The 24,960-nt window shown below is 45.9% G+C and overlaps 1 protein-coding gene across 2 annotated transcripts in view; it reads right to left on the reverse strand.

Annotated features, from left to right (window-relative positions):
• Positions 1-24,960, reverse strand: part of LOC135227084 (NEDD8-activating enzyme E1 catalytic subunit-like) — a 43,316-nt gene that overhangs the window by 1,595 nt on the left and 16,761 nt on the right. For both annotated transcript variants that reach the window (XM_064266923.1, XM_064266922.1), the window contains exons 7-9: positions 24,130-24,335; positions 23,543-23,647; positions 14,749-14,863 (exon numbers count right to left, since the gene is read on the reverse strand). In XM_064266923.1, the coding sequence (XP_064122993.1) occupies positions 14,749-14,863; positions 23,543-23,647; positions 24,130-24,335 (426 nt within the window). The remainder of the gene's footprint in view (positions 1-14,748; positions 14,864-23,542; positions 23,648-24,129; positions 24,336-24,960) is intronic.

A 24,960-nucleotide genomic window follows, 5' to 3' on the forward strand; every position in this document is an offset into this window, starting at 1 on the left:
AGAAGGACTGGGTGGGACCAATGAGTGAGTGAATGTGATAGTTCTGTAGTACGTACTGGGATAACAAATGTTTCGTACACACCAAACTTGTAACTCATTTACTTAAATGTTTCAAACAAAATTCCAGTTTCATTTCTTCAAGTAAGAGTTAATGAAAGAACATTTCCAAGAATATCTTCAATCAAAAACTGGCTAGAATCCCTATGACGTTGTATAAAGAGAGGATTTGCCAAGATCATTCTAAAACATAAAAATACATCAGTGGAACTCAGTCAGGGAAACTGCAGCAATTACTTTAGCAGAAAACCATCACATTGGCAATAATTTGAAAAAAAGTATCTTCAAACATAAAAACCATACTGTTATGTCGGAAAACAATGCCACTTTAGTACACAGTTGGAAAAATAACAATAGCTTGGACCTCAAAATAGCATGTATATTAATTTATAAAAATATCAATATTGAAAGACATGAAGCAATCTATGGGGTTTTGATTATTCGATACCCACATTCAGTAACAATATAATATTGTTTAACAATGGACATATCACCAGTGAAAATTATTCATCAGTTTGCGCAGAATGTCAATCAAGAGACCTCATAATCATCCACCCTGCCACATCTCCTTGACAAGATCAAATCACTGTTGCTTCCGGAGATAATCCTTTAATAGGTAACTTTTTAAGGTCTTTATGCTGCAAATTTTTTTGTTTAATTGTTTTTTGTACATTGAATACTTTCATTTTTTGTATACACTGATTACTGCCATTATTCTTTCTGTTAAACAAAAACCAGCTGAGTCTGAATATGTTTTGACGATCACAAATGTAATCACATATGACTGACAGGTTTGTGATGAAACAAAATTAAATTTGAAATTTAAAGCAAGATGACTGTATTCCTCCAGATAATACAAACTTTCCCACTGTGTGTATTTAATATCAAACCTTAAAATTCTAGCTTGGCTAATTGTTATCAGACTGTTTCTCCTTTTAAAGCACAATTTGATGAAGACTAGCAATATGTATTATTTGGACAAACATGAAATTTTCATTCCATTAAAATGAAGTTTTATGTATACTTACCGAACAATTATAGAGCCGTGATTTCCACGAGCAGGATACTAAATTCAATTTAGCGCGTCGGCAGTCGCCACACTGGTGGTGATGACGTCATCTCCCTCCACTCGCGGGAGAACCAGGTACAACTGCCAGGTGAATCCAATTCTTTCTGCCCGTCCGTCCACTTCTAAGGGGAGGAGGGTGGGTATAATCATAATTGTTCGGTAAGTATACAATAAACTTTCATTTTAATATGAAAAATGACAATTTGTCTAAAATTGCATTTTTCCTAACTATACAAACCTGAGGTCCTTTTACAATAGGAAGGTACTAGCGGCAGCTGGATAGGTCGGTAAGCTTTCGAACAAGGGGTTCGGTAGTTAACTGCTTGTCCGACAGGCGCGCTGCGCGCGACTGGGAGGTAAACAAATCACTTTTGCTTTTGGCCCAAGCAAAACTGCATAGTGAGGGGTGGCATGAGGTGGGGCTATGTGTAAAAGGACCTCAGGTTTGTATAGTTAGGAAAAATGCAATTTTAGACAAATTGTCATTTGTTCCGACACGGCATACAAACCTTCGGTCCTTTTACAATAGGAAGACTCACTTCTTGGTTGGTGGGTGGAATCTGAGTCTTTTGTGAACAGGACTGTGTTCGCCAACCTTGGAAGCCTCCCTGGTTCGTAAGAGCGAGGGAGGGATCCAAGCCTCTGTCCGATTGATCGGGTGTGCACCGCAGGATCAATGGTCAGACTCTGGGACCCGAGTACTAAGAGAGAGGCAAGCGTATCTCTTCGTACCAGCAATGTAAGAACTTGTTCCTGTACAGGAGCAAAGTTAAAGTCATGGTTTGACTCTTGTAGGCATCCACTTCCCCCCTTGTAGAAGGAAGTGGTGGATATTCTGCTCCCATCCCTCGTGAAAGGGATAGGATGGGCTCTGTCATATAGCTCACCGGCATCTCGTCCTTATCCAGCAGGGTGATGACCGTATCCCTCTACCCACAGGTAGAGGGGAAGAAAAGATAGAAGAGAAGCCAGTCACTTTCTCATCACTATCTATTCATACAGTCACACCAGGACTCGATGCTGTTCAGCCTGCTAGGGTCTGGGTAGCTAGACGACGTGTTGAGCAGCCACCACAGGTCCTAAGGAAAACCGATCCAAGGACCTATGGGCAATATCCAAGAGGTATAAGGAAGTTGCCGGTGGTCTGGTTGTACCAGACCCCACCTTCCATACCTGCGCCACGGAGAAGTTCTTACGAAACGCCAACGAGGGGCCAACACTTCTGACTTCGTGAGTTCTCGGACGGGACGTACGGATGTCGTCACTGCCATCAGCCTCCTACGCCCTCCTGAAGACCTCACGCAGCCAGGACGAAAGAGTGTTCTTGATACTTCTTTCTTGTTGACCCCTTGCTAACGGAGAGGCGTCGACACTCAGGCCCGAGGTGTCGAGTTCTCTTCAGATAGCGACGTAGCGTCCTCCCAGGACAAAGCAGCATCTCATCCGCATCATTATCTGCATGACGCTCCCGTACTCTCTTCGCCGATGCCAGGTCCAGCAAGACGAGGGTCATTTGATTTCCCTGGGTTGGCAAGACCTTTGGAAGCTGCTCCTAAGCAAGGAGATCTCGAACGAGTTCGAGATGTCCAATCCCGTCAGTTTCAGGAGGAGCGACAAGGCGGCTCTGTATCCTTGACTGTGGGAACTTAGAGAGCTCCTCAGGCGAAGAAAAAAAAACGAGGAAATCCGCTACCTGCTGAAGATTGGCTCTGAGAAGAGATAGGCCCCGTCTACGACACCAACCACCGAAAACGGCCCGACTTCCCCTGGTACACAGCTGCAGAGGACTGACGGACGTTTCCAGCCATCTCTGTTGCTGCGCTACGAAAAAAGCTTCTCGTACGCAAGAGAAGGTGGATAACAGCCAGCCGTGAAGACGTAGGGACTGGACTGCTCGGTGGTACCACGCTCGAGCATGTGGCTGGCCGAGAAGGTTGTGCCAATGGGGAATCTCTCTCGGTTCTCTTGCGAGAAGAGCCAGCAGGTCCGGATACCAAATGGCCTGCGGCCATTTGGAAGCCATCAGGATCATCCTGAGATTCGGGATGACCAGTGCTCGACTGATCACCTTGTGAATCAGGCTGAACTGGGGGAAAGGCATAGGCGAAGAGGTTGTCCCACGGGTGTTGAAGCGCGTCCTCTTCAGCTGCCCATGGGTCCGGCACGGCCGAGAAGAACACCTGAGCTTCCTGATGTGCCGGATGGCGAACAGATCCTCGACTGGTCGCCCCCACAGGTCGAAGAGCCTTTCCGCCACGTCCTGGTGTAGAGACCATTCGGTCCTTATCACCTGATCCCGACGGCTGAGCGTGTCTGCTACTACATTCCTTCCCTGGAATGTAGTGTGCCGACAGCTCTATTGAGTGTGCCTCGGCCCACTCGTGCACCTGCCGAGTCAACTGATACAACGGGAGAGACACTAGGCCCCCCCTGTTTGTTGACGTAAGCCACCACCGTGGTGTTGTCGTAGCATCAACAACACCACTGAGTGTCCCATCAAGCGGTCCTGGAACTCTTGGAGAGCGAGGAACGCTGCCTTTAGTTCCAGTACAATTGATGTGAAGGTGCTTGTCGTTCTCGTACCACACACTGCTGAAGTCCGCAACTCTTCCAGGTGTGCACCCCATCCCTCGGTCGATGCGTCTGAGAGCAGCTGCATGTCCGGGGGGAGAGTACCCGGAGGCACTCTCTTAAGGGGTTCCTGTCGTCCAGTCACCTGGCTAGGTCCTGCCTCACCTCCTGTGTCAGTGACCATGAAGGTTTGGGGGATCCGTCGCCTGTGACCAACTCTCCTTTGTCTCCCTGAAGAGACCGCAGGTGAAAGACGCCCGTTAGGGACTGGCTTCCCGAGTGACGACAGGTGTCCGTCACGACTTGCATTGCTGAGCTACCTGTTCCTGCCGAGACAGGAACTGGTTGGCTGCCTCCCTGAATCTGCTACCGTGTCGATCAGCATACCCAGGTACTTCATCCTCTGCTTGTGCTCGAGATCGGACTTTTCGAAGTTCAGAACGATCCCCAGATCGCGACAGAACTCGAGCAGTCGATCCCTGTCCTGTAGCAACTGCGAGCGGGAGCTCGCCAGGACTAACCAATCGTCGCAGATACCTCATCAGACTATCCCGTGCGAATGGGCCCAAGCAGACACCAGAGTGAACACTCGCGTGAACACCTGTGGGGCGGTTGAGAGACCGAAGCAACGTGGCCTGAACTGGTACACCGTCCCGTCGAGGATGAAGCGGAGGTACTTTCTGGAGGACTGACTGATGGGTGGGTATTTGTAGATCCGCATCCTTCAAGTCCACTGCAAGCATGAAATCGCTTCTCCCTGATAGAGTCGAGCACTGAGTGCGTGCAGTCCATCGTGGAACCGGGTCTGGCGAAACCAACCGGTTCGGGGAAGAGAGAATCTATCACTGGGCGCCAGCCTATGATCCTACCGATTTTCCTACAGGTACAGCCTCTTGCTCATCGATGGTCTTGATCTCCTGTCTCCATGCTACGTCCTTCGATGCCCCTGGAACGTACGCCTGCTGTTGGACCGGGTCCCAATGGCTGGCAGGATCCCTCCTCAATGACCGGGGCTTACGTCAGGTAGGACCCGAAGGTCCCCCCCCCCGGTAGCGCAGCCCCTAACGTGGGATCTTACAGAGAAATCTCTGTAGGATCCCTCCCCTTTCCCTCGTAGCCGTAAGGAGAGAATGGGGGAGGAATTGGATACTCGCTCGCCTTTTCCCAGTGGCAATCTAGCAGTTGGAGAAGAGCAGGAGCAGCATCGCCTTGCGGCGATGGCCTCTCAGAGTCTGGGAAAACGTATCGTCAGGAGAAAACGTTTTTCCGAGGAGGGTTACGAACTCTCACTGTAGGTAAGGGTCTGCCGCCACTGTGAACGTCGTCTGGGTGGGGCTGATCGACACCTGACAGGAGAGAGCCGATACCGCTCCGACTCATTCCAGTCCTCGTCGAGGTCGAAACCTCAGGAGGACCGAAGGGATATATAAATACGATGTCCGAAGACACGTAGAAAGAAAAAAAACGCCTCTGTCGCAGTAGAGGAGGTGAAGGAGCTTGTTCGACCGTCCAGAACCGAGAGAGCCTCCTTGTCCGGAGACGAGAGACTACCTGGCTCCACCCAGTTCGGCAAGCTCCGATCGCGGCAGACCCACCGTCGATTTGGATTCCCTCTCGGGCCCCAAAACGACTCGAGCCGAGACGTGGCTCTGCTGGTGGGTGGGAGCGGCGATCCTTCCCGAGGTCATTGTGCTGACGAATCAGCGCCGTAACCTCGGCAAAGTTCCATTCTGGATCTCGGAAGTCACAGCATCTTGCAGAGTGGGGACCGTTAAGCCCTTCGAACAAGAGCATATTCCGAGAACCCTCCTCCTAAGAAGGGGGAACAGCGACAGCCCTCTCGGTCTTCCCCCATCCACTTGCGCATACGTCCTGGCCGGTCCAAGAACCGTGCCTGGCACGTAGGGCGTCGTGGTGGGATCATGAGGGGCGCACCCCTCACGATCAATCCTCAATACCTCGCTCCTCCCGGTGTAACCCGAGGAGGTTTGAAGGTACGGGAGAGCAGACCTGACGTTCCCTCGTCGCTCGCTGGCAGGACCAGCAGGCTTGGAGGGCTGCAGGCGATCGTCAACCCGCGGTGACGATCGAGCTGCAGGCCTGGTCGAACCGTCTCGCTGTGGAGAACGGCTGGACTGAGCACAGCGGCACTGATCTCGAGTGTCAGAATGAGCTGGTGCTGGTTGCCGTACCCGATCGCTCTCTGTGAGAGCGACGGTCAGGCGACCTGCAGGCTCCACTGTCGCAGTAGTTGGAGACCGGTGCTTGTCCTCACGGCAACGTCACGTCGCTGGTTCCCCAGCCGTGGCTGGCACCGGCGACGGGAGGACCTCTTCCCAGCCTCAGCCCGTGTCGGTCGTGGACCGTCACGTCCCCGTCCCCGGGTAGCCAGCTGTTCACCGCGAGAGTGAGAGCTGGTCTGGTGAGAGTCGCATGAGCGGCTGTCACCAGTCTTCCGCCCCGTGCCGTGAACCTGACGCTGAGCGGACTCAGAGTCTGGTTCCTGGCTGCACGGTCGCTGTAGGCGACCGTACACTCGGTACCTCCCCGCGAACGGAGGCCGAGACGGACCCTGATGCAGTGGCAGAACCACTGACACCAGGCGAGGAAGTACCGGTGTTAGCCGGTACCCCTCTGTCGCCCCGTAGTCTTCTTCCTTGCGGAAGAAGAGACGGGCCCCGCTCCCGAAGGAGCAGGAGGACCAGCGGAAGGAAACCCTTCCCGTCCCACCGAGGTGAGGACGGGTCCCGAGAAGCTCCCGAGGAAGCTTCTTAGGAGGGAGGAGGCGACCTTCTTCTTCCTCGGCTGTAAAGCCTTAGAAGCGAAGGGGGAAGAGGCGGCGGCCGACGACGATGAAGAAGATGAAGACGACGACCACGACACCTTCCTCCTCTTCTTCGTCAGCTTCCTCAGGACAGACGTAAGATCTGCTATCCAGGGCGGAGCCGGGGCTGCTGTAGCCGAAGCTACAGGGCCCGGACGCACCTGTACAGACAGACCAAAGTCTGGGGTAGTACCACCACGAACAGGGACGACATCAGCAGGTATGGGCATCTCAGGCACAGCAGTCCACGGCCAGCACATCATCGGTAGGTTTGGGACAGCCAGCACAGCAACGGCAGGAACAGCCAGCGCAGCAACGGCAGGCAGAATCGGCAGGTACGGCAGGCAGCACCGGAAACACAGGAAGTGGAGCAGCAGCCAGCAACATCCTGGTACCGGCGGCAGGTCCAGGGGCGAGTTCTAGGGCAGCGGAAGTGTGGTCGCTGCAGCGCGGCAACCACGAGCGGCGGCGGCACGCCCCCCTCTCGGTACGGCGAACGGCACTTCACAGCGGCTGTAGGCAGACTGTTACCACGTGAGTCGATTACACCAGGTGAGGAGGGACGTCGTCACCTGGTTGCGTGGTCACCACTCCATGGGTGACCGCAGTAGGCCCATACATAGAACCGCAGCCCCTGGACACCAGCCCGCTCTGCAATTGGAAGGACGCCCATACCTCACCAAGGTCCACTCTCGTGGCAGTAGCACCTGCGGAAATAATAGTAGTAGTGATTAATGGGGGGGAAATCCCCTCGTGCGGGGGTTTGATCCCTCCCGAACGAGTGGAAGACCCCTAATACAATTGTACATCGGGCACCGAGCGCCCTCCCCCGCGCTCGACGGATCGGGCGAGGAGAAGAACGCCGATAACCTCCCCCCCCCCCCTAAGGGGAAGAGCCATCTGTGGGAACTGAGCGGGGGGGGGTCTCGTTCCCCACCCCCGCACAGTACCCATGTACCCAACAACAAAATAAGAGCCCTAGAGCTATCGTGCCATCGGCACGAATACAAGGCATAAGGATCAATTCCCTGACTGAGCGGAACTTGAACCAAATAATATTGATGCAATCAATAATAAGGAACAAAATGAAAATTCACTTCACAAAGAATAAGGGCTCGGATCGAGCGCATTCGCGCCCTCGGCACCGAGCGCAAGGTTGAAAGGTTTCATTCCTTACCTTTATGGATCAAGGTTTCTGGAAACCTTGATCCATAATGAATTGATGCAATCAAGAAATATATGAAAATGAAAAGACTACTGCGCTTGCGTTTCACTTCATACAAATAAAAAAGGGGAAGGATCAATTCCCGTGAATAGCGGAACATTGATCCCAGTCAACAATGCAATCTCAATAAAAGAATGAAAATGAAAAAGAACTGCACTTGCGATTTCACTTCATTCAAAAATACAAAGGGGGAAGGATCAATCTCCGGGTAAGCTCGGAAACTGATCCAAACTGAGTATTGCTACAATAAAAATAATATATGAAAATGAAAAAGAATACTGTACTTGCGATTCCACTTTCATACTGAATAAGTTCCCGTGTCGAGCGCATTCGTTCGGCAACGGGCATACAGGTTTTCACAAAAACATATAAATGAAAAGAGCATTACTTACGATTTTCATCTACACATTTCCAACCCAATATACGCTCGGAGCGAGCGCTCCCGCCCTCGGCACCGAGCATACCATCCGAGGATCATTCTGGGAAAATGAATTCCCGCAATTACGCCCTTCAGTCCCGGCACTCGGGTAATCGGAGGGCGTTTGTGAACCAATACCTTTAATTCACAATTGAATTCAATGAAATGATTGTACTTACAATTCAGTTTCACTAGATACATAGAAAAAGAAAAACACAATCATGCGAAAGCAAACGACGATGAAGCGGGCAGAGAGCGATGATACACGTCCACACGCCAGCAGGCCGAAAGCAAAAGTGATTTGTTTACCTCCCAGTCCAGCGCTGCTAGCGCCGGCCTGTCGGACAAGCAGTTAACTACCGAACCCCTTGTTCGAAAGCTTACGACCTATCCAGCTGCCGCTAGTACCTTCCTATTGTAAAAGGACCGAAGGTTTGTATGCCGTGTCGGAACAACTTCATTTTAATAATGAAAATTTCATTTTTATTGTAGTGTCTTACCGAACAATTATAGAGCTGATTACACATTTATGGGAAGGTGGGATTCAGTGGACCACTAGTATTTTTAAATGGTTACATTTATTGCAATACCAGTAAACACTCAAGGTGTCTGTTGTACCTTACCTTGTAAGAGAGCTACAGCAGACTGTTTACTGCCTCTGGTCGGTGCTCTTCTTACTATTGTAGAGGAATTGGAATTTGACCAAAGTTAGCCTCTACAGGAGTGGAATCCTTCCGTAGTTCAAGCGAGTCAAGGCTGACTGACGGAGGATAGTAACAACAAAGATTGCCCTTGCCCTGGGCTAAGACCAGAAATTCAATCATACAAAACATTTGTCACCAACACCAGATTTAAAAACATATATACCCAAACCATGTAAAATCTGACCTAACAGACTGGTGAGTATCCCAGGTACTCAGTACCCCCAGCTTCCCTTGAACTCGACAACCTATTCAAGGTGAAAAGTTAGCATAGAGGTGACGACCCCTGTGCCGTTTCTCCCAACACCATGCCAGAAACCGCCACCGGACCTAACGTTTTACAATTCTCGAAAACCGTTTCTATCTCTTTGAGATAATGACTCGCAAAAACCGAATTCGATCTCCAGAACGTGCTCTGAAGAATCGAAGCTAAAGATAAATTCTTTCTGAATGCTAAAGAAGTTGCCACTGCTCTAACCTCGTGAGCTTTAACTCTCAGAACGGAAAGATTGTCGTTCTCGGACTGCGAGTGAGCTTCCCTGATAAGCTCTCTAATAAAGAACGATATAGCATTCTTAGAAAGAGGACGAGAGGGATTTTGAACCGAGGTCCAGAGCTTAGAAGATTGTCATCTAATACCCTTAGTGGCAAACAGATACTGCTTAATAGCCCCTGACTGGACATAAGAGCCTTTCCTCCTCCTCATGTCCAACCAAATCAGATAAGTTCCTTACCACAAAACTCCTCGGCCAAGGAGGATTAGAAGGATTCTCATTTTTGGCTAGAAAGGTCAAAGATACCGAAAATACAGCATTGCCTTGAGAGAAACCGACTCTTTTGTCTATAGCGTGCAATTCGCTGACACGCTTAGCAGAAGCTAGTGCAATAAGAAAGAGTGCCTTCTTAGTCAAGTTCCTGAGTGAAGCCGACTTCAAAGGCTCAAACGGTGGCCCCATGAGGAACTTAAGCACCACATCTAAGTTCCAAGCCACTGTATCTTGCGGGAGCTTAGTGGTTTCGAAAGACCTAATGAGGTCCGCAGATCTGAATTGGAGGAAATATCCAAACCTCGATGTCGAAAAACTGAAGAGAGCATGGCTCTATATCCTCTGATCGTCGAAGGAGCCAGTTTCTTAGAGTTCCTAAGAAATAGAAGAAAAATCTCGCTATTTCGTTAAAGAGGTCGCAGAAGTAGAGACTTTAGCACTTCTACCACCACTCTCTGAAGATTCTCCACTTCCCTTGATAGTGTTGTTAGAAGACTCTCTCCTACAACGAGCGATAGCTTCTGCAGCTCTTCTTGAAAATCCTTTCGCTCTGACAAGATTCCGGACAGTCTGAACCCTGTCAGAGCTAGAGCGGACAAGTTTTGGTGGAACCTCTTGAAGTGAGGTTGTTTGAGAAGCCACTTCTCTGGAGGAAGAAGTCTGGGGAAGTCTACTAACAACTGGAGAAGGTCCGGGAACCACTCTTTCCTGGGCCAAAATGGAGCGATTAACGTTAGCGTTACATTGCTGTGCGACATGAACTTGTTCAGCACCTCTCTTATTAGACCGAACGGAGGAATGCATAAGCTTCCAGACCCGACCAATCCAACAGCATTGCGTCCACCGACCAAGCTAGAGGATCTGGGAGGCTGGCGAACAAAAGAGAGGAAGACGGTGTTCCTTGATGTCGCGAACAGGTCTATTGACGGTCGTCCAAAGGCGCCAAAGTCTCTGACAAATCTTGTTGTCCAAAGTCCACTCCAGAGGTAACACTTTGCTGTTGACGACTTAATCTCGTCCGCCAGGACGTTCATCTTTCCCGAACAAATCTCGGGACTAGCTGAACCTTCGCTTCGTTTGACCACAGGAGAGATCCTTGGCTACTTCGTACAGAGAGAAAGACTGAGTCCCCCCTGTTTCCTTTCCGCACGTACGAGAGAGCCGTGGAGTTGTCGGAATGCACTGCCACTACTCGACCTTCTACTAAGCTCCGAAACTGTCTGAGCCCCAAGAAAAATTGCTAACAGTTCCTTTGCATTTATGTGGAACTTCTTCTCCTTCTCCGACCAAGCTCCTGAAGTCCGTTGATTTCCCAGTAGGGCTCCCCAACCTGTGTTCGATGCGTCGGAAAAGAACTGTAGGTTCGGGAGATGGGTCGTAAAACTAACCCTTCTTCCAACCTTGCTCGAGAGAGCCACCACCTTAGGTCCTCTTTTATTTGATCTGTGACAGGAAAGGTAATCGAGTCTGGTTGTGTCTTCCTGCACCAAGAGGCTCTCAGGAAAAACTGCAGAGGTCTCATGTGCAGTTCTTCCCAACGTCACAAATTTCTCCACTGACGTCAATTTGCCCAGGAGCCTCATCCACTGATTGGCAGAACTTACCTTTTTGTCCAAGAACTCCTGAACTGTCTCCAGACAGCCTTGAACCCTCTTCGGGGACAGAAAAAGCCGCAAAAACTTGAGCATTCAGAATCATCCCCAAATAAGGATGCTCTGAGATGGAACCAACTGGGACTTCTGTTTGTGACCAGAATTCCTAACTTTCTGGCAAGATCCAGAGTTGTTCCAAGGTCCTTCATGCACCGACTCTCTGATTCCGACCGGAGAAGCCAATCGTCCAGATAGAGGGAGATTCTTACTCCAATATGTGCAGCCAGCTTCCTATCGGGGATAGAACCCTGGTGAAAACTGAGGAGCGGTCGCTAGTCCGAAGCAAAGCGCCCGAAACTGAAACACCTTTCCTTCGAACATGAACCTCAGGTACTTCCGAGATTCGCGATGTATCGGAATGTGAAAATAAGCGTCTTGCATGTCCAGAGAGACCATCCAATCCCCCTGTCTGATGGACTCCAGAACCGACCGAGTGGTCTCCATATGAAATTTTGTTTTCTGGACATGCAAGTTCAGGCGCTCACATCCAAAAACCGGCCTCCAGCCCCTGATGACTTGGGAACTACAAAAAGGCGATGTAAAAGCCTGGAGGAAAAAAAATCCCCTTCTATCTGTTCTATCGCTTCTTTGAGAAACAAGCGCTTCCACTTCGCGGCTAGCGCCAGAAATTTGTCTGAGCCCGGAGAGTATGCCTGGAATGGAATTGGCACAGGTGAGAGCGAGGGAGGTGAAACGAGAGGAATACGATAGCCGAACTTGAGTACTTGCACTACCCAGGCTTCTGCTCCCTCTGTTTTCCCATTCCTCCCAAAAACAGCGCCAGCCTGGCTCCCACTGGTGCATGAAGAACCGAGCTTTCATTTGGAAGGTTTGTTAACCTTGGCCGAGGCCTTAGACTGAGGTCGCAAATTCGACTTCGGCCGAAAGAAGCGCTTGGGTTTTCTCCCTCGAAAAGGCGCTTGGGTCAGAGGAGAAACCGAAGGAACAGTCTCCACAGGAGCTTTAGGTCTCTTAGTAGACTGTGCCAGTAAATCCGAAGTAGATTTCTTATCTAGCGCAGACGAAATTGACAACACTACATCGTCTGGAAAGAGGTTATCTTTCACAAAAGGAGCAAACAGAGAGCAGACTTCTGTGGGACGTAACCCTTTTAGAAGCAAGGAGCACAAAGTTGCCTTTTCTTAAGGGTACCAAAGGCGATGAGCGAAGCTAACTCATCACATCCATCCCAATGGATTTGTCCGCACATGGACAGAACACCAATCCAATCCTCCGCTAACTCCTGAGAAAGAGAAGGACAGTCTTCGATCTTGGCCGCTAAAGCGCCAATAGTCCAATCAAGGAAGCTAAAGACTTCCAAAAGTTTAAATTGATTCTTTACAACGTGGTCCAACTCAGGCGCTGTAAAGAAAAACTTTCGCTGCGGCGAAAGCAGATCTTCTAGAGGAGTCGATTAAACTGGAGAAGTCTCCCTGGGAGGAGGCAGAAACTCCCAGAGAAGGAGCTTCCCCAGTTACATAAAACCTATACCTCTTACGAAGCAACTTAGAGGGAGGGTAAGCAAAAAGAGCCTTCCCTAAGTCTCTTTTCATAGACATCCATTTCTCCGTCTCTTTCAACGAATGTCTAACCGCTTTAGATAGAACAAGTTTTTGGGAGGAGAGGGTCTGAAGTTTTCCCCTCCTCATCAAAAAAAAAGTCGAAAAAAGTTGGGGAGCGCGGGGGCCCGCTTTTTCTCAAAATAATCTGGGATAAGATACCAGAAGAAATCTAAGGAGACGTGAATAACACGAGAGGTGATGTGAATCCTCCTCCTCTACTTCTTCTTCATTCTCCGATACGCCGAAGAAGTAGACGGAACTACAACCGGATCTGAAGGTTTCGAACCACCCTTGGACTCATTCATCCAGTTGGTTAACATCTCTAACTGCTTGCGCAAAGGCGCCAGAGACGAATCAAAAACAGTTAACGTAGGCTTGGAAGAGCCTAAATGTTCAGCAGGAGGCGGAAAAACTACTTGCGCCTCGTTCGGAGCCGCCGAAATTCGAGGCGAAACAGGCGCATCAGGCGTAACAGACGAAAAAGCGCCTAAAGAAAAACACCCTTAGAACTGCTAGCTACAGCGCTAAAACCACAATCTCTACTAGTAGATGGAGCCGAAAAAGGCACAGATTGAGGCGACGAACGAGCCGCTAATGGCCGCGGCGCAACCCTACTCTCAGGCTCCTTATACCGCTTGACTGGAGGAGGCGAAGAATCGGCGCCTGAACGCCTCTTTAAGGGACGCGAAACGGGCGAATCTCGCCAAGAGCGCCGCGCGACCGGAGACGAATCGCTTGAATCATTCGAAAGGCGTCTGACCGCAACACCTTTCCAACGCTTAACCGAGCCCTGTTGAGGCGCAACAGGCTCAACAAGAGAGGCGCCTGTCTGTGGCAAATCCCGATCGACTCCCTTGGACTTCCGGTATGTCTTCTCCCCGGTGCGGGGGAGCTGGACAGTGACCTTTGTCTAGGAGACGTGTCAGGACAGACAGACGCACCTCAACTACACTCATTACCTGAAGCCGCTTTCTCCAAAAATGTCTTAACTGAATTACCAAGTTGCAAAACCGTCTTCGCTAGTACCGAAAATTTCTGATCTAGCCTCGATCCAGACTGGCAATGGTGTCGGAAGAAACTACACGGGAAGCCGAGAAGCGGGATTAGTAGGAGGAATAGGAGGTGTAGTTAAAGGAGACATAACAATTTGAGGAGAAACAGAAGGAACAGAAGCAATCGCAAAGGACGAAGCGGAGCTAAGTCTACTTTCCCTAAGCGCTGCTTTTTCTAATTCTGTCTTTAGCTAATTTCTCCGAAGTATGAACTAAAAAACTTCCATTGAGAATCAGTCCAATCACTACACTCGTTACATGTTCGATCTGCTGAACAAACCTGTCCCCCTACACTTAACACATTTAGTGTGAGAATCATATTCTAACTTGGATAATCTAGTTTTACATCCTGAGATGCAAAACCTAACTCCCGACGGACTAGAATCCGACATGGCAACGCCTAAATAAAAAGCAAAATAACAACAACGCCAAAAAAAAATGTACTTCACCAATCGAAGATCAATTCACAAGAAAAAAAGCGAAGCAAAGTCATCCAACCGCACCGACCACCGATGTTCACCGGACGCCGGCAGGAAAAGAATTGGATTCACCTGGGCAGTTGTACCTGGTTCTCCCGCGAGTGGAGGGAGATGGACGTCATCACCACCAGTGTTGGCGACGCCGACGCGCTAAATTTGAATTTAGTATCCTGCCGCTCGTGGAAATCACGGCTCTATAATTGTTCGGTAAGCACTACAATAAAAATACTACTTACGGCATGTGCTTATTCCTAATAAGCCTGCCTACAGTAGGCACTACTCCATTAACAACTGGTTGATTTTATTACATATAAATATATACATAAGGAACAAACGATTTTTCCAAAAGAGAAAACCTAGGTTCTACAAACCTTCAATAGTTTTCTTCAGATTAGGACGAAGTTTTTCCTCAATGGAAGCTGGTGAATGAAGATAAAGAGACCTAGTTCTACCACCAACCATTGCTTGCAAACCGGGGCTTTTCATCTGTGAATTAGAATGATTTTAATTAGCTATGTTAGATGTTCTCAATTAACTATACCATAAAATGTTTACTGAGTCAATCATAGGCTATATAACTGAATATGTTTATCATACTCATGCTTCTTCTGGCATTGTAAAGCTGAGATAACTACAACTATCACCTCATATAAATGCACTTTGTAGCCTAAGAACTGCTTCTTTCAACCAGTATACAACACACGGATATAAATACTTATATAAATAGTTAATAATTAATTATCCATCTTATATTAAGCCACAAAATCCTTCCTAAATAAAAAACTGTTCTTTTAAGATAACTGCAAATGTCTTCATACCTTTAATCTAAAATGTGCAACCTACAAACGCTAGTGATGCCAAACAAGACAAAAGCTACATTTTGACAAATCATAACTAAATACATTTTTATAGTAAAAAGATTATTTACTAATTTTCAAATATTAATACTGATTAATACTGTATTAGTAAGTGTAAGAAGATTAAATGATATCAAATAAAAATAATAATTCTCTCTCTCTCTCTCTCTCTCTCTCTCTCTCTCTCTCTCTCTCTCTCTCTCTCTCTCTCTCTTACAGATATATGTTTTTTGTATTATAAATACATGATTTGCTAATTTTCAAATATTAATAGTATTAATATAAACTGCAATAATATCAATGCTATCTATTGAAGTGTACTGGTTACCATTATATGTATGTATTCCACTCATTCTCCTCTTATCATCAGCTTACACATGAAAAATACTTGTTATAATCTTGGCTGATTATTTCCAATATTTATTTTACATACCTATATAACTTTCTTAAATATAGTATTCTATTACTTATATAACAGTAGTATATCATCAACATCTTTCCCAGCGTTATCCCTACATTAAGGGGCCGGTTGCCTGATGCGCCTTTCCACTGCCTTCCATCAGGCATGCTTTATTGTTTGGCAAAGGGCTTTATACAACTGCATGCCCTTGCTGTCATCAACCACAGTTATTGGAAGTCAGCCTAGCCTTTGACTAAAAAGTCCACCTGCAAGGCAGCAGTTTCCAGTTATTGGTAGCGGGCCTAGTCTTTTACTAAAAAGTAAGACTGCAAGGCCACAGTTTTCACAGTTGTTGGCGGTGGGCCTAGCCTTTTACTAAAAATGATATTGTTATGATACAATAAAGTTTTATGCATACTTACCTGGCAGGTATATATATAGCTGTATTTTCTGAAGTCCGACAGAATTTAAAAAAACTTCCGACACACGCAGTGGTCGGCCGAGGTGGTTAGTACCCATTCCCGCCGCTGGGAGGCGGGTATCAGGAACCATTCCATTTTCTATTCTTATAATTTTTATTTCCACTGTCCCCCACTGAGGGGAGGTGGGTGGGTACTTGAATATATATATATCTGCCAGTTTAAGTATGAACAAACTTTATTGTATCATAACAATATCATTTTGCTCATGAACTTACCTGTCAGATATATATATATAGTTGAACCCCACCGTTGGAGGTGGGAAGGGACAGAATAGAAGGATTTTGGGACACAAATGCATGCAGATGATTTACATCTTGGTTCCACCTGTTAGCATAGCCGACTTCGTGATTACTGTCCACCCAAGTCTGCTTCTGCTTTACTAGAGTTGCCAGCGAGTAGAGACCTATGAAGCTGGTGCACTCCAGATGATCTGTCAACGGGGGCGTGACCACAATGTGACTAGACCATATTGACATACCATGAGGGCTAAGAAGTAAAATAAATATATATATATAATATATATCACCACCTGACCAACCTAGCCAAAGTTAATGTGTGTTAACTAAGGCTTCAGAGTTAAGAAGTCGCCGTTGTCAGCGACTCCACAACTAAATTAAGAGCTCTTCCTAACCATTTTCTACAGGATAGGATGAGTAGTACTTCTTGCCCCCAAGATTGTGTCTGCAGACACGTATGGCCCTAGCGAGCAGCAGATCTCATATGCCATCTTCACATCTCGCAGGGAGTGTGAAGTGAACCCAGAGTGCTTCGCTAAAAACATGGTACTCAAGATGTTGCTGAGTGCCATGCTCTGTTGAAATGCTTCCGAGGCCGCGAGCCCTCACCTCGTGAGCATTCAGATAAAAAGCTTTCAAATCTTTGTGTAAACACAATGAAGGAGCATTTTTTGAAAGAACTCCTTAACCCTAAAAACCAGGGTGTACTTCGATATGGGCAAGGTCTGGTCTTTTCGGAACACTGCAGATTGCCCCCCCGACTGACTTCGACTTTCTTGATTTTAAGTAGATAAAAACTTGAGAGACCTGACAGGGCACAGGACTCTCTCTGGCTCCTGCCCACTAACTTGTGCCATCCTTGCTTCCAAGATCCTGGCCCAAGGACAAAAAGGGTTTCCATTCTTAGGCCATAACGAAAGGCTTAGAGAGCACACCTCCTTGTGTTCTCTAAGCCAAAAACTTGTGACGATGGCTTAAAATCTCACTAACCCTCTTTGTCGTATCTAGGGTGGTTAGAAGAAGGCCTTCCTGATCACATACAAGAAGTTAACAGCAGGACGAGGTTCGAATGCTTTGAACATCACGAACTTCAGACTACGTCTAAGTTCCATATTGAAAGCTTCGATCCGGAAATGCACAGTCTGTACTAAAGTCAGGTGAACGACCAGTTGACCAGTCAGACGAATCAAGGACAGCAAGGCTGTACCCTGAAGACCAAAAGGCACTATTCTTAGCTGAAGGATGAGTGTCTGGACTGCCTGGGCGATTCAATCAAAGCAAACCTTGGGGGTGTATCAACGCAACCCAACGTCGTCCGCAATCGACTTCGTCAATAAGAAACTCAGGGCTACTATATGTCGCCTGATCTCGCACGAGTGTCTGACTCCGAGAAAACAGGCGAGGCAAAAAGTAGATGGTGAGCTAGAATCGAGATTCCACAGACCTCAATGATCGTGAAGGTCTTTGTTGTTTGACAGATGCAAATCTGTCAAACAACATTCTCTGTTGTCTGTTCGCACTGGCAGAATTTTCAAAACTCTCGGCAACCGCTAGACCACTGGTAGTTCAGGTGATCTCCCCCACGTTCCCCGTGGCGCTGGTACTTGGAACTATTCCCGTTTTTCCTCAGATTTTCTCTGAAACCCTGTCTCCTGAGGGGAGGAGGGTGGGAATAATTATATCATACCTGCCAGGTAAGTATGCATAAAACTTTATTGTATCATAACAATATCATTTTTATGCATGACACTTACCTGGCAGGTATATATATAGCTGATTGACACATTTGGAGGTGGGTCACAGACAGCAACATCGTCATAATTCAAAAATTAACTAATTTTTAAAATTATTTATTATATAAGTTCCTTACCTGCTAAGGTAGCTGACTTCGTAGGTCCTGCCTCTTAGCCTGCTAAACCTTAGTAGCTCTCAACTAGGATGTGACCTGTTTGTTGAGAAAGCTAATAACAAGGGTCTGACAACTGGGACGGGACCAATTTGTTGACAGGAAACCCTAGCCCTCTCTTACCAGGGGCATTCATGCTAGGATAAGTTAGACCACCTGAACCACACACAAAGCTAACGTAACACATTACACTTCACATACTGAAAGAGGAAATAACCCTCTCAGACAACCCCCCCCATAAAAAAGAACACCACTTAATTAAAATACCTATCATGTTAGTAATCTATCGTTTGCTGCCGTCGATTCGAGACGATTCGTACGGACTTTTGCAATCCTGTAACGAACCTCTAGATGATCGTTACATTCTACGCCTGTTGTTATAATAGGCTCTTTCTCGTAAACTCGAGCAGGGACCGAGAGAAGATACTTCTTAAGATATGAGAGAGCTGTGGGAATATCAGAGTTGATGTGGACCACTGGTTCCAAAAACTCGTGTTTCGAGGACTGGAGGGACGACCGAATTGCATTTACTTCTTTCAGATTAAGATCCAGGACATCTGAAACACTATCCAGATGTCCGGCACCTTCTTTCTATCATGACGCACTGAGAGATGTTCAGAATAATTCCTAGATCTTGAATAATATTTCAGTTTCCCGGTAGGAAAAAACTGTGGTCTGAATTGCAGTCTATTCGGGAAACAAACTTCTTCAGGAAGGAAATGGTCCCCAGCAAGCTCATCCATTCCCTCCCCGAGTATGCTTACTTCCCTATAAGGCTGCGCTTTGCCTAAGCAGGAGAGCATATAAAAGTGCAATGTTGCGGTAGACTCGTAGTTCTATACCGTGCGGTAACGAGCACCGAAAGGATTAAGAGATAACTCTGTTGAACATAGTAAGGCAAAACTAATGCAACGTTTTATTCATTCACGTAAGAAATCCCCTCAATCTTAGGCTAAAGTCCGTGATTGTAGGACAGAGATACAGTTAGTCAGTCAATCCCGCAGGAGAGACGTAACCGCCAGCACAGAGATACGGTTAGTCAGTCAATTCCCGCAGGAGAGAGAGACGTAACCTACAGGGCATGACAGCGCACGATCTGTTACTGGTGGCTCGGTGGAACTTGGACAGTCAGACACAGCAGCAGCCAGCAGCTTACGAACGTCGTCTCTTAACTTTATGTCTGGGTTGCCAGCTACCCTATTCTACGAAGAAATAGGTCCGTTATTTTTTGAACAAAAAGAGACTCTCAAGCTGGTATATTTAAGCGAAACAGAAAACGCTAAATATATAGATGCGTTTGTGTCGTCAGAACACTACCATACAACGGTAAAAGATAAATCGGAAACTCCTGGAAGGCTGCAGGGAGTGACGATTAAATGTCCTTAAAATAGTAGACAATAGACCTCTCGGTTGCCATCCGAAGAGGTAACTACAGCAAGCGTGTATGACTTGAACCAACCAGTAGTAAAATAACGCAAGGCAAAAAATTTTATTATATCACAATAAAGTTTGTTCATACTTACCTGGCAGACATATATATAGCTGAATTCGGAAATACAGCTACATACATATCTGACAGGTAAGTGTTTCATGAACAAAACTTAGAGAATCGAAGCAGACATCTCAAGCTTCTTAAAGATACTGGACATAAGCGTTCATTGACGTAGTCTACAAGTCTATTTCTTGTACGAGTCTGCGAATGAGGAAGGAGAGCTCTTCCGAACCTTGTCCTTATTCGCTTACGCAATATCAAGTTAATGAGATGTTTGTCAATGAGAAACTAACCCATTAACGGTACAGGCAGAGATATTTTGTCAATGAGGGGAGACCCAACTTACTTGACAAAACGATAGTATATTGTCAATGGGGGAAAGTCACTGAATTGACAAAACGTAATCCAGGAAGTCGAGCCTTTTATTTTTCGATTCCCGTCTCAAACAAGGAAGGGACAAGAATCCTGTTAAGAGACTTGTGGGCTTACGGTAGGTAGAACAACGATGCTCAATCGGCATGGAAGTCTCGACTAGAAACTAACAAAATCTATCATCTGAAAAACCCTTTCAGATGGTCTAAAAGCTTTTAAATTTATTGGCAGTATGGCAAAGGAAGTCTTGTCTTGCGCTTTCCTGAAGAGCGTCCTTTTGATGAGTGCCTTTGCAAGAATCCTACTGAACGTTGCCGAAAATCCTGACGTTCAGGGAGGACGTCGAGCCTTTACATAACCCGTAACTGTCTTATCTCAAAGTCTTGACTGAGGTAGAGAAAACGAGATCTTCCCTTGAGCTTTCCTTAACTCCATCCCAACCTTTGCGAAAAGCAATATAATATTGACAGAGACCTCTTGAATTCACGAAACCCGAGGTCTTGCTGGGTTTCGAAGACGAAGTTCTGTTCACTTTTTTGAGGCTCAAATCTTAAACAAGAGCTTGAAGAGTTCAAACAGAAACGTTCTGGTGCGCGCTCGGCGTCCACTGGCGAGGACGCTCGGCGTCCTGGTGCGCGCTCGGCGTCCACTGACGAGGACGCTCGGCGTCCACTGGCGAGGACGCTCGGCGTCCTGGTGCGCGCTCGGCGGCCACTGGCGAGGACGCTCGGCGTCCACTGGTGAGTGCGTCCATCCGAGCGTCCTGTTCAAGCCGATCGTCCAAATAAGCGTGCAGAAAAGAAAAGTCACGCTCCTGACAGGCGTCAAAACAAGCGAGAGAAACTGCCTTCTTTTCCTATTTCTTGGTGGAAAGAAGTACAAGTGATCAGGCAACTTTCGCCTTCTTACTTCTCACTGAAACACATAACGGGAGGGAAGGGAGGGACGTGAAGCGTCCTCTTCTATAAAGCTTCTTAGAGGGCGCGAGTCCTTCCGAGAGCTCCAACCCTTGTGCGGGGAGGACGCCTCGGAGGACGAGAAGCAATCCTTCAGGATTCGTGCATGTGCACGCACTTTGGCAGTCTGGGGATTTTCATCAGAAACTGCCGAAGGCCACCAGCCCAGAATCGGTGGGGTTCCCTGTAACCCTCCTTCGGCTTTCGACATGCCTCTCCCTCCCTTGGTTCTGGGAGTTCGACAGAGGTCTAGACCTAGAGGCGTTATAAGGCCGATCTGACGCAACCCACCGCTCCCACTACACAAGGGGCACTGGTCACTGCACTTAGCCACTTCACTATTGCTCTCTAAAGCAAACACTTTCGATTCTAAGTTACGAATCGAAATAGTATAAGAGAAAGGGCAATAACCTCTACAGACACTGTTTTAGGGCCCGAAGGCAACATTACAGGGTTAGCGTAACAAAAACAGAAGTAGAACTCTTCACAACAATGAAGGAGAGCGATCACCTCTCGCAGACATAGTCATAACCCGTAGGCCATACTACAGCGTTAGGCAAAATAAAGTCTACCGGAAGGTTAGCAGTATCACTACCCTGACTTTCGTAATTGATTAATTTTGCCTACATACTAAACAAACTTTTTTTTTTTCCTTCTTACGGAATTTAGACACGTTTACTGATTAATTGCGTACATACGAATCATACTTTTTCCTTACGGAAAATAGACATGTTTACTGATTAATTGCGCCCCCCAAGTGCGGAACTACCGAAGCTTTCGGTAGCCACACCCTATCTTTGCAGACAACACCCTCTGAAAACTAGCCTAACTAGATTCAGATATCTTATGCAAAAATGAATCAAATTCAAATCAATTTAAGATAGCGTATGCCTAGCCACAATCCAAGTAAATAAATTAAAAGACAATTAGGATACTTAGCGACAAATGAAGTTTCCAAAATCCTAAGCCGGAGGTAGCTGAAAAAAAACCAGGTTTTGTGTTTTCAGTACCGGCGACAGAAAATTTATGAATAGAAAATGGGAATGGTTCCTGATACCCGCCTCCCAGCGGCGGGAATGGGTACTAACCACCTGGCCGACCACTGCGTGTGTCGGAAGTTTTTTAAATTCTGTCGGACTTCAGAAAATACAGCTATATATATACCTGCCAGGTAAGTGTCATGCATAAAAAGTAAAACTGCAAGGCAGCAGCTGCCCTTTTAGTTGCCTTTTATGACGCGTAGGACCTACGGTGGTAGTATTCTTACACCACTACCACAGGGTCATTATATAACAGTAAATGAAACTATGTATTATAAAAACTGACCCAAATAAATACAGCATATCTTTGTCAAGATTAGAGCAACAGCTTGACTGCAAAGCCTCACCATTGAGATACGTACTAATAACTGACCAATACATCCGGGAAAGGCAAGAGAGAAAATGTTGTGAAAAGGAATGGGGGCAGAGTGTTAATATTTAAATATGATTTTAAAAATCCCACTACAGTATAGAATAGAATACTAGAATGTACACATTTTAATAACTGAGCAATACATCAGAGAAAGGCAAGAGAGAAAATGTGGTGAAAAGGGTTGAGGGCAGAGTGTTACTATTTAAATATGATTTTTAAAATCCCAATACAGTATAGAATAGAATACTAGAATGTATACAATTTAGGCCAAAAGCCATGTGCTGGGACCTGTGAGGTCATTCAGCAACGAAAATAAAACCGAGATTAAAGAGTTTTAAAGATATAACAGGAGGAAAACCTTGTAGTTGCACTGTGCAACAATTGTTAGAAGAAGGGTGGAAAAGAAAATGGAGAAAAGATGGAAAAAAGAATATGAATGGAGGTACCATAAAAGGAATTAAAGGGGTTGCAACTACAGGCCGATGGGATGCTGCAAAGAATCTTCAGTAATTTCTCCAGTGCACTGCATGAGGTGCACTGATGACACTATCCCCCCCCTACAAGACAAAAAGATCACTACAGGCCTAGAGATCAAGTATTCAAGGATAATGACCCCTTACTTAATGACATGAGTAAAATATTGTGCTATGTAAATGTATTAAACAGATGAAAGAAATATGTAGCAAAGTACATCTACTCAAACCTGACCCTCATCTTTTGTGATAAGACAATATCAAGAATCATGACTGATATAAAAAGGGAGTCATAGATGCATGGAAGTCCCTAAAATGTAAACCAGAGCACTAGTTAGATGTATAATACTTCATGTGACTCATTAAAGGAAAACTATCTACTTTTCACTGTACGAAATCTGTTATCTTCTCTTAACTAATTAAATGTCCGAGACAAAAACAAATATCACTGCTAAGATGACACTGGTCACTTTCAAAAGGTAACTTATCCTGGTTTCATACACACATGAACTGTCACTGCCAGTTAAAAAGACTTAATGAAGGAAGAGAGCAAACTAGTTTGCCAAGTTTAATCTTACCTGATACTGAGCAGACTCTGTCAGCATATTGATGATATCCTGTAACTTATCACTCAAGCTGACTTCTAAGGCTTGGGGTACTTGACTGCATGCAACACAGTCATCCTGCAAGATTACATTTCAAAAGATTTTAGCAAAAGGCAAATATAACAGATACGTACACACTCTTACAGAGTCTAAAATACAAAATGCCATGTATGCTTTAAATAATTAGAATTAGTTACTCTACTTTGATTTTCAATTTTTTAACAGCTTCTTATGATGAAATTGATAGGAAAATACAATAATCTGTGGATATTCTCATAGAAAAATACTGAGAATAGGCGAATTTCCTGCGAATAAGGCCCATAGAGGAATCCGCGAAATTTGGCCCCCCCTTGGAAAATATGCTGAAGGCACCCATGAATCAAACACAGCATTAATATACTTGTGAATATAAGTGCACAAGCACAGATGGAGTCCTAGCTAGCATCTAATCTTGGATGAAAGACACCAAGAGTCTGTCATCTACTTTGTGTAAACATTAAATGAAGCATTTTGGCACTAAAATTACCAACATGGCAAATACTAAACCTAAGATACTATACCTTCTTTTCTTGCTCATATGTGTATGTATAGATTCCATCAGTATCATTGAAAACGCAATAGTTGTTCATTGGGGTACACGCAGACGTGGCCAGTTTGAAAACTTCCGATGCACATGCAGCTGCTATAACAGCATTAGTTGAGGCCACTGCAGGTATAATTCTTTTGATAACTCCTTGAGTTAATCTATACGTAACACCACTTATACCTGTGAAAAAGAAAAATTATGATTGATTTTCCTAAGAAGTACTCGAAATGTAACACAACTTATAGGAAGACACAAATACATACTGCTTTATACCAAACACTGTAACCTACTCCTAATTTATATCAAGATGTGCAAATGGCTTATTAGTTGAAATCTTTCTTGAATTCATAATTAGCCAAGACCTGAACATTCAAAAACTGGCATAAAAACAGTAAATTAACATACAGTGCTAATAGCAATAGTATTTCAAATTCTTGTAATACTTGCATAATCTACATGAGTAAATTATGAAAATTTTCCAAAAATTACTTTCCTAACAAAACATTAGCTACCTACATCTCAGGCATAATTAATGGTGTGAGACTTGTTTATTCAAGTCAATGATTAAATATTCATGGAGAACGTTATTTGGAGTGAATTACAAAATATAATGAATACATACAATACAAAATTTTCAAAAGACAAGCTCCAAAGTCTGCCTACTGGCAGAATATGGTAGTTTCAATCGTTGTCAGAATAACTTGCAAGAAAACTAGTTTGTAGAGTAATGGGTTTTTACCAGAAAAATTACTCGGGCTCTAACAAATATGACAAATTTTTTATTAATTTCTGTTTTTCATAACTA

The sequence above is a fragment of the Macrobrachium nipponense genome, chromosome 15 (assembly GCF_015104395.2).
Source record: "Macrobrachium nipponense isolate FS-2020 chromosome 15, ASM1510439v2, whole genome shotgun sequence".
Taxonomy (NCBI): Eukaryota; Metazoa; Arthropoda; class Malacostraca; order Decapoda; family Palaemonidae; genus Macrobrachium; species Macrobrachium nipponense.